This window comes from Triticum urartu, unplaced genomic scaffold, assembly GCF_003073215.2.
Source record: "Triticum urartu cultivar G1812 unplaced genomic scaffold, Tu2.1 TuUngrouped_contig_5023, whole genome shotgun sequence".
Classification (NCBI taxonomy): Eukaryota; Viridiplantae; Streptophyta; class Magnoliopsida; order Poales; family Poaceae; genus Triticum; species Triticum urartu.
This window is the reverse complement of record NW_024115662.1, coordinates 1-9,183: the sequence shown is the minus strand read 5'-3', so window position 1 is coordinate 9,183 and position 9,183 is coordinate 1. Positions and strand designations below refer to the sequence as shown.

General features: G+C 47.3%; 1 protein-coding gene across 2 annotated transcripts; it reads right to left on the bottom strand.

The window, feature by feature from the left end:
- Positions 1-3,647: 3,647 nt before the first annotated feature.
- On the bottom strand, positions 3,648-7,409 carry LOC125528665 (beta-1,4-mannosyl-glycoprotein 4-beta-N-acetylglucosaminyltransferase-like). Of its 2 annotated transcripts, XM_048693108.1 has the most exons (3): positions 7,048-7,092; positions 6,756-6,847; positions 3,648-5,139 (listed from the first exon to the last, which is right to left on the bottom strand). In XM_048693108.1, exons 2-3 carry the CDS (start codon positions 6,819-6,821, stop codon positions 4,039-4,041), a joined length of 1,167 nt encoding a protein of 388 aa, XP_048549065.1. In that variant the 5' UTR covers positions 6,822-6,847; positions 7,048-7,092; the 3' UTR covers positions 3,648-4,038. The 2 variants fall into 2 exon arrangements, with proteins under 2 accessions (XP_048549065.1, XP_048549066.1); XM_048693109.1 differs by lacking the exon at positions 6,756-6,847 and having other exon boundaries at positions 6,956-7,409.
- Positions 7,410-9,183: the final 1,774 nt, after the last annotated feature.

Sequence of the window (9,183 nt, the reverse complement as noted above, 5' to 3'; positions counted from 1 at the left end):
CCGCGTGCGCCCAGTCAAGACGGCACTGGCCACGGCACCGACGGGCGCGGCAGGAGCGCGCGGGAGGCGGAGGCGTTTTTTTATTTTGTTTTATATGTTAATTATGAAAAATGGGCCTTTTAAGTGGCCGTGGAAACTTGGCCGTTTTGTGGCCGCCCCTATATATATTTTATGTTTTTTTAAAATGTGTTTATTTAGTTTTTTAGTTATTTCATTTTAGTTTTAATATTTCTTTTATTCACGTCCACCCCGAACACGATTTCGGGTGCGACCGCGCGGTGCGCGCACGCACGACCCATCTGACAAAGGCGGACACAGGCGAACCCATCGGCGCTCCAAAGGGACAAAATCCGGTCAATCCGTACGTCCTTTGGGGTCGTGCGGTGGAGTTGGCCTAACAATGGGGGCTTCCTCGCTAGTGCATGTCACTTTTTCCCCACGGCTGCTGACCCGGTAGTAGCAGAGATTATGGCTTGCAAGCGTGCTCTGTTGGTAGCAACAGAAATTAATGCTCAGAGGGTACACGTCGAGCTGGACAGCCAGGCTCTCGTACAAACTATCAACAATTCAGAGAAGAACCTGCCTGCTTCAGGGCCTTGGCTGGAGAAGATCAAGACCATGCTACGAAGCTTTGTTGTTTTTAGAGTCTCCTGGGTTTTAGACGTTCTGCAAATGTTGCCGCACATAAATTAGTTAAGTTAGGGATAGGAGAAGAACTATGTAAGGTTTGGTTTGAATCGCCGCCAGAGTGCATTTTGGATGCCATCACGGACGAGATTCCGAACTTCATTTAAGAAAATAAAGCGGCGGCATTTACCCTAAAAAACGATTAATTGCCCGTCACTTTGTGCATTAAGGCCGAGCACATTTTTATCTGGCAGGCGAGGATTTAAGCAGGTGACTTCGTGTGTATGATGCGCTCCATTTGCGCATAGTTCGGGGTTTTCTTTTGCGAATGAAATTGCACATTCTGTTTTAAAAACTGTTTTGTTTACCCCCTAAAAAAACTGTTTTATGTCCGTAAAAAAGCTCGATGCTGTGTATTGGGTGTATTTTATTTTATTGTGGGGTGTTTATTGAGTGTATTTTTGGCTGGCATTGTGGGGAAGAACGGTAGGAGTTGGATCAATTGGCTAAGGATATGGGATACCTGCTGCCAGTACATGTACTACTCTCTCCACTCGAAGAAACTTGTCCCACAATTGTTTTTATAATAAATGTATCTAGCACTAATTTGATGTTAGATACATCCATTTTAGGAACAAGATTTTTTAAACAGAAAAAGTATTTATAACCATCATGGAGTACATGTATGTATTTAACGGTGGCATGACACTTACGTTGACTTGTCCCCGCTCAAGACCAAGACTTCCTTCTCCTCTGGTCGTAAAACTGATTTTTTTTGTTCACTGCATACGTATCCCTACGCCTGCACTGTCCCTTGTGCTGGGTCTATGGAAATGACTCGCAGGAGGCATTAGCTCGCTGGTACTGCCGGACGAGACAGCACGAGAAGAAATCGTGGCAAATCCACTGCCTGTTCCATCTGCACAGCCACGGGCGGCTGCGTGGATAAAGTCCAGTCAACTTGGCCTGACGCCACTGTGGTCAAGTCTCGCCATGGCTTGCGTGCAGGTTGCTAATTACTAGTAGTAGAACCGGTGAACGAACGGCAGAGACGGAACAGCAGACCTCCGCCCTGATGAATAATATACGTGCGGCGAGAGAGATGATTACAGTTATTCGATGCATTGTTTTAGACAGGTAATTTGCAATACTAATTCTTAATAAAATAACTGCTTCTCAGTAACTTACAACTAGTAAAGAGTCGCTATCTAATAACCAGTATAACAAACTGAGGATAAAACAGGCCCTCGACAAGGTGCATATTAGGCCCAGCGGTGGAGCAAGACTGCCGCTGCAGTTACATATTGTTCAAGGCCTTCTACAGAAACCTAATAAAGGAAAAACTCAACTGACAAGACAAAACTGGAGGCAAAACTATTGAAATACTGCACCAATAAACTTGATAACACAAGCGCTACAAGAGATTAAATTAGAAACAAAGACTAAAACTGGTGAAAAGGAGCAACTGAGGACTGGAGGACTGGAGAAAGAGAGACCGAAGAACGAAGAAGCTACCTAAACTGGTAAACTTGTCATCCTCTACAAAATAACGACTGATAATAAAAAGCACATAAATGAATTACAGAAAGCAAAATGGTAATAAACTGATAACTGAGTATTGCATTTTCTTCCCTTTCTAGTTTGGAGGACATGTCCCAGTGTTCTTCTAACAGATTGTTTGTTAATCATCACTCCCTCTGTTTCGCTACTTGATCATAAAAGAGAAATATAATCGAGTCTCTCATTCAATTGTTGTTTTAGACAAGTAATTTGCAAAACTAATTCTTCATAAAATAATTGCTTCTCAGTAACTTTCGATCAGCCAATCCCACAACAAGTTGCAAATTAACCCCAGCAGTGGAGCAAGACTACCACTGCAGTTAGATACCGTTCAAAGCACAAATGTATTCAGCTACAGGAACCTACCAAGTTTCAAACCAATTTGGCCCCAGTCAAGCATAACTACAGGGACAAGGAGGAAACACGCCACTAAAAATTGCCTGGCATTATCCAAAAAAGAAACTAAAATTTGCCTAGCAAAATATTCGAACACTGACAGGAACATATTTGCCACACACCGGACAGGGAAAGCAATTATGCATTTCTAGGCAGAAGATGAAACACTTGCAGCTCTGCAAGCCGTAGTTCTGAAAAGATCAGCAGGTTAATAGATACCTAAACCACATGCACAATTAGGATTTGGTACACCACCATTCTTTAATCTACTATACATTTAGATTAGAAAAATGTATTGGTACCACAACATAAACAAAAAGGTTCTTTAGCTTCAGATAAGGTATTGGTACTACAAATAATGAAAATTCAACAGAAGCACGATATAAAGGTGCAAATCCCTTGCTACTTAACACAACTCGTAAACAACTGAGGGATTATTCCTTCAGTTTTAAACTTCAGAACAAAAAAAGTCCATACACAAAGAAACCTATTGCATGATACTTGGAAACTCGCACATTCCGGCTCAATGGAGTTAACTGTGTCAAACAAATAAGACAAACAGAGCATAATTGATTCACTGGAACCAAACACAAAATGCTGAATGACCAAACATCTTGAGGAGGTTTGTTCAGCAAGAAGCCTTCAAGACCTTTTACAAGACCCCGTAACACAAAAGCGATAACTTGGGAAAACAAGGGGCAGGAAAACATGCACGGGAAAAACTGAATAGATGATTCCCTGCAACTTTTTTTTGCCACGGCACCTTTCAAGTCTGTTCACAGCTGCAAAATGTTGAAGTTGTACTTACCCGGTCACCTAAGTTTCAAAACAGTCTTGGAAGCCAGAACTTCTTAAGATGGGAATCAGAAAATCCAGTAGTCAGGAAATCAGATTTTCATCGGTGCCATCAACACAAAAAGGTTTAAAATATGAACACATGCAGATACTTACCCGGTCACCTAAGTTTCAAAACAGTCTTGGAAGCCAGAACTTCTTAAGATGGGAATCAGAAAATCCAGTAGTCAGGAAATCAGATTTTCATCGGTGCCATCAACACAAAAAGGTTTAAAATATGAACACATGCATATGTAATTATCTGCACGGTAAGGCCACTTGTACAGCATATAAATCTGAAATCTCACATAGTGTTCATTTCTCCATTACAGCTTTGAGTTTACACATCAATCAGGGAGGAAATATGAATGGCAATGACTTCTGGTGGTAAGCATACACCGTTGAGCTCTTCTGGGAAGGTAACGATCAAGCATGCGCTATGCTGTCATATCCTCCAATGTTCCATTACACGGCACAAAATCATGAACTTGTCCATAACCACTAGCCCAAGCAACCGTCCAACTTAGCCAATCATATCAGATGCAATTGCAACAGCCAACCACTCAAGCAGCTTAGGCAGTGGCACCCATGCACAACAGCTTGCAAAGTAAACCACAGAACCTAGCCACTTTCTCTCCTGCAGTTCCCGGGGAGAAGATAACGGTACCGGTCAAAATTCTGAAGCAGATAACTAGGAAGATGAACAGCAGAGAATGTGCTTGGAATGTTGCCCAACTTTGCAATGATTTCTTGGAACGTATACTCTTCAGGAAGCATGTCAAAAAGATCCGCCCCTCTGCAAATGACATCTTGAATCCTCTCAGGGTTCAGGAAGTACTTGAATCTGATCCTATCCACATGGCTATAAGCTTTCATCTTGAAGGCAAAATCACTGATGTGCCGGAAACAAAAACTGCAGTGCCACCCTGAATCGGCAAGAAGTTGATCTGTCTGCCGAAAATGAGCATATCTTGTCTTCCCAGATACGTATCTGTGAATTGACGCCCTCCAACTCTTGTCATCCAGAAAAAACTCAAACGAGTACAGATAATTCCTGAGCTGAAGATGGAGTATCTTAGGAGTGTCGTCACACCATCTTAAGAGATTGATGGTGTGGCCACTTGGGATTTCATCAACATCTGACATGATCAATATGTCGTCATTTTCAATTCTTGCAATCCTAATGAGCTGATCCAGGGCAACCCTCTGAAATGACTCCTCAACAAATGGATTTTCCCCCTTCATGAATCTTCCTCCATATGTGCCATATGTCAGCCGCGATTCAGCAAACCTAAATCGATGGCGGTTTTCCTTGAAGTAGAGTGGCTTTACCACGCCAGTGAAAGTTGAGTTGGACTCAAGCAGGACGAACTCTGACACATAGGGGCTGAGTTCATTCCAACGAAGTTCAAGGATATCAAGCTCATTACTGAAGAGTACAGCATCAAACACACGGCGTGGAGTCTCCCGGACTTTCCACCCATGTAACTTGCAGAGGTTCTCCATGGTGACATTCTCATTGTAGTAGTGAGGGATTATCTTGAAAGGCTCGGGAGGAGATTCCCATATTGGCCGGAGGAAGTATGTGACCTTCTGACCATGCGCATATATCATTAACATTACCAGCGGCACACCAATCAAGAGAGCCAGAAGTACCCTGAAATCAAACCCCCGAAGCGCACACTTGAGCCTTGACATGGCCATAACTGCCTTTGAGGTGGGCTGCAAGTGAATGAATTCATAAATAAATTAGATAAGAAAGCAATAATAGACATAAGTAAATTCATGAAGGAAATAAGTACACCAGGCAATGATATGCTGGTGGTACACATAACTGAAGGAGCGTTTTAACATCGGTTCATTCAGGTTCAGAGGTAGCAAAACAGATGACTGAATATAAATTTGACGGTGGGATATTTTAAGCTGAGCAATTTACCTAAAAATAATCAGGAAATATTACACGTAATTGGGAATCATTTGGTGAATCACGTTTGAGGACAGACTCAGATGCAAGGAAAAACAGGTCTACTGTCCTGCAACTCGTCGATGCACGGAACAGAAGACGAGCATGCTGTTTGTTCTGGTTCAGAGGTATAACAGACTAAATTACTGAATTAGGAAATTTTGCATTCGAGGAGAGGTGTATAAGGAAAATGGCTTGAAAAGCTCATGTGTGAGCACAGATATCCAACTTTTCACTTGCTGATGACAAAAGGGTGTTACCAGATCAAGCCATTAAAAACGGCAAGAACAAGGTAACTTACTACAGCACCAGAGCATTTCCACCGCTCGACACAAACTGAAGACCTAGCACAACTACTTGAGGCAACCATTTAAAATTCAGGCACACACATGTATACTCTGTAAAGTCTATATCCCTAAAGCAGGAACAAACACATGCCTGCACGGCAATAACCAAAGCCTGCTTGCCAAAAGGATATAACCTCCCAAAGCAGTTGCGGAACATTCCCTTTTCACAACAAGATATGCTACAGCCATAAAAGGTTGCATGAAAAGGTCATCAGAAACTGACCACCAGCGTGTAAAACTAGTAAACTACTACAGTAACGAGCCAATGAAGAACTAGCGCCAGAGCTACAAGCACGAATCCAAAAGGATAAGGACAGCATCAGTCACAAATAATGAAGCGCGAGGTTGGCAAGATTATGCAAGATAGCAACAGCTGAACCTGGAGCGGTGGGAAGTCAAAATGTCCAAGCTACAATCGAGACCAGCGCTATCAACAAGAACACTAGCTACAGACATACCGGTACTGATAACTAACCGAAAGCTGCCCCTTTCCCTAACCAAATTTTAGGGTTGAACAGTCGAGCTTAAACCTGCAATTTTGCAGGCCAACGAAGTTTTCACAGCAAAAGCGCTCGTGAACGAAGAAAGAAGCAGAAAAGCCCCCTGCTCATCGCAAGAAATTTTAGTAGTGCCGCGGTTGGGGATAGCAGCCCAAAAACACGCGATTCCGACACGTCGCGAGATTCTTCTACCTCCAAAAAGGCGTGAAGAATCCGAACTCCGTGGCTCCACCTAACAATATCCCCTCATCATCCGAAGCAAAAGCATGGAAGAGCAGAGGGCCTCCTCCTCTGCTCCTCCCAATCCTACCAAATTCCGACCGGCATCCCAACAGAAAATCGGAGCACAGGAAAATAAAATAAAGCAGCAGCACGCATCGACGCCGAATCGAGGTACAGTACAAGGCAGCAAGCATGCGGCGCGGACCTAATGCTCTGGGCATCCCGATGAGGGAAGCACGCATCTCGGGGGCCATGGAATCAACCCAACGCGGCGAAGAGGGCAGATCTGGAAGGGGAATGGCTCACCTCGCCGCAGACGCTGTTGCAGATGCCGTCGTCCTTCTTGTGGGTGTAGCGGCCGGCCTCGGGCATCGCGGCGGCGAGGAGGAACCCGCCACCAGAGCAAGGCAAGGGACGGGGTCCCGATGAGGGAAGCACGCATCTCGGGGGCCATGGAATCAACCCAACGCGGCGAAGAGGGCAGATCTGGAAGGGGAATGGCTCACCTCGCCGCAGACGCTGTTGCAGATGCCGTCGTCCTTCTTGTGGGTGTAGCGGCCGGCCTCGGGCATCGCGGCGGCGAGGAGGAACCCGCCACCAGAGCAAGGCAAGGGACGGGGAACTGGAAACAATTCCCCTCCAACTCCAAGGCGGCCGCGCACGGGGCGGGGGCTCCTACAATGCTGCGCGGGGGGCTCCGACTCCGCTCCGCTCCGGTGGTTGGTTGGGTGGCTCGAGGCCTCGGGGTCTTTAGGCCCCTGCCGTTTCCCTTCCCGTTACGGGGGTCTCGGTCGGGCCGTGCTGTGCTGTGCCGGGGTGGGGCTCTGGAGGAGAGGAGAGGAGGGTAATTTGCTCGCGTTGCGCAACGAACGAAGTGCGGTTAAACGTGGAGGCGGAGGAGTCTGGAGCGTTTGCGCTCCCGAACCGCCTAATTATAGCCGTTTGGGTGGCCGCTTTTGTCCGCACCGCCGGGCGGCAGCAGGCCTCGTGCGCGACGCACAATGTTCCTCTTCCTCTTGGGATGGATAATAGGACGGGCATCCAACGAATATGCTTCCAAGCATCATTGTTTTTGCCCATCTCACAAACAAAACTAGTAGGAGTAGTAGTAGTGTTGGATTATGGATAGGCTTAGGCTCATATAAGACACTAATCCCTGATTAATCTTAAGGCCCATGTATGAGATGGCAGGTGGTGGAAAGTTTAGTCCCACCTTGCTAGTTGAGGAGAGTTGAGACCCATTTATAAGGGCTGCTCTACTACTTGCCACTGGGGAGCTTGGAAAGAGAAGTGGTACACGCGCGCTCCTCCTTCTCCAGCGCCTCGCCTTGGGTTGCGGGTGATGAAGCTATGTACCTCACAGTCGGTCATTAAGTAGCTTTTATAGTCATCATAGCACTTTATTACTAGTGTTACCAGTAACGCCCTGCCTTAATGTACATTGAACCCTTTGTAACGTGGGCTGGCCGGGGTCCTGGCGCACTCTATATAAGCCACCCCCCTCCTCCGAGACAAAGGTTCGCACCCCTGTAATTCATACTCACATAATCCAGTCGACCGCCTCCGGACTCCGAGACGTAGGGCTATTGGCTGGGCTTAGGCCCATATAAAACACTAATCCCTGGTTAATCTTGAGGCCCATGTATGAGATGGCAGGTGGTGGAAAGTTTAGTCCCACCTTGCTAGTTGAGGAGAGTTGAGACCCATTTATAAGGGCTGCTCTACTACTTGCCACTGGGGAGCTTGGAAAGAGAAGTGGTACACGCGCGCTCCTCCTTCTCCAGCGCCTCGCCTTGGGTTGCGGGTGATGAAGCTATGTACCTCACAGTCGGTCATTAAGTAGCTTTTATAGTCATCATAGCACTTTATTACTAGTGTTACCAGTAACGCCCTGCCTTAATGTACATTGAACCCTTTGTAACGTGGGCTGGCCGGGGTCCTGGCGCACTCTATATAAGCCACCCCCCTCCTCCGAGACAAAGGTTCGCACCCCTGTAATTCATACTCACATAATCCAGTCGACCGCCTCCGGACTCCGAGACGTAGGGCTATTACTTCCTCCGAGAAGGGACTGAACTCGTAAACCTTGCGTGCTTACAACTTCTCCATAGCTAAGATCTTGCCTCTCCATACTTACCCCCCTACACTACTGTCAGACTTAGAACCACGACAGTTGGCGCACACCTTGGGGCAGGTGTTTTAGCGTTTTGTTGGAGGAGTTGCGACCTTTTCCGACCCGAATCATCATGGTTTTCAGTGGAGGGCCGCGAGATCCGTCTCGGCGCGCTCGCGTTCATCGTCGACGACTCTGCTTGGCTCTAGGAGGCTCCGCTCGACGTGGACGCACTCCCTGTTCGCGGGGCAACGCACTTTAGCGCGTGCGCCGTCCGCCCGCGCCTTCCTCCTGCGCCACCCGTCGCCCCCCTACCGGTCGGCTCCTGTGTTGTCCTCCCTCCCCATTTCCCGTCGGCGCAAGCGCTCCGGTCGGTCGAGACTTTAGCGGTGGGTGAGACATGCGGTGGCACGCCAGTCGGCCACCCCTCAAGTCACGGCGATCGAGCCCGACGAATCCCTCTACGGCCTATTCGACCTGTCGACTGGCTCGGCAGAGACCGCATCCGAGTGCGACAGCAGTGATCCGGCGGCGGAGATTCTGATGGTCGATGGACCGCGCAGTCCTCCCGGTTTTCCCTGCACCGACGGAGGCGCAGGTGGAGGCGACCCGTCGCATCCC

What these genes read in the sequence shown, in the direction of transcription:
- LOC125528665 (XM_048693109.1), bottom strand. Translation starts at nt 7,021, where the DNA reads ATGCCCGAGGCCGGCCGCTACACCCACAAGAAGGACGACGGCATCTGC. An exon ending in GCAACAGCGTCTGCGGCGAG is followed by an intron (nt 5,140 to 6,955) that starts GTGAGCCATTCC and finishes ATTCACTTGCAG; the next exon opens with CCCACCTCAAAGGCAGTTAT.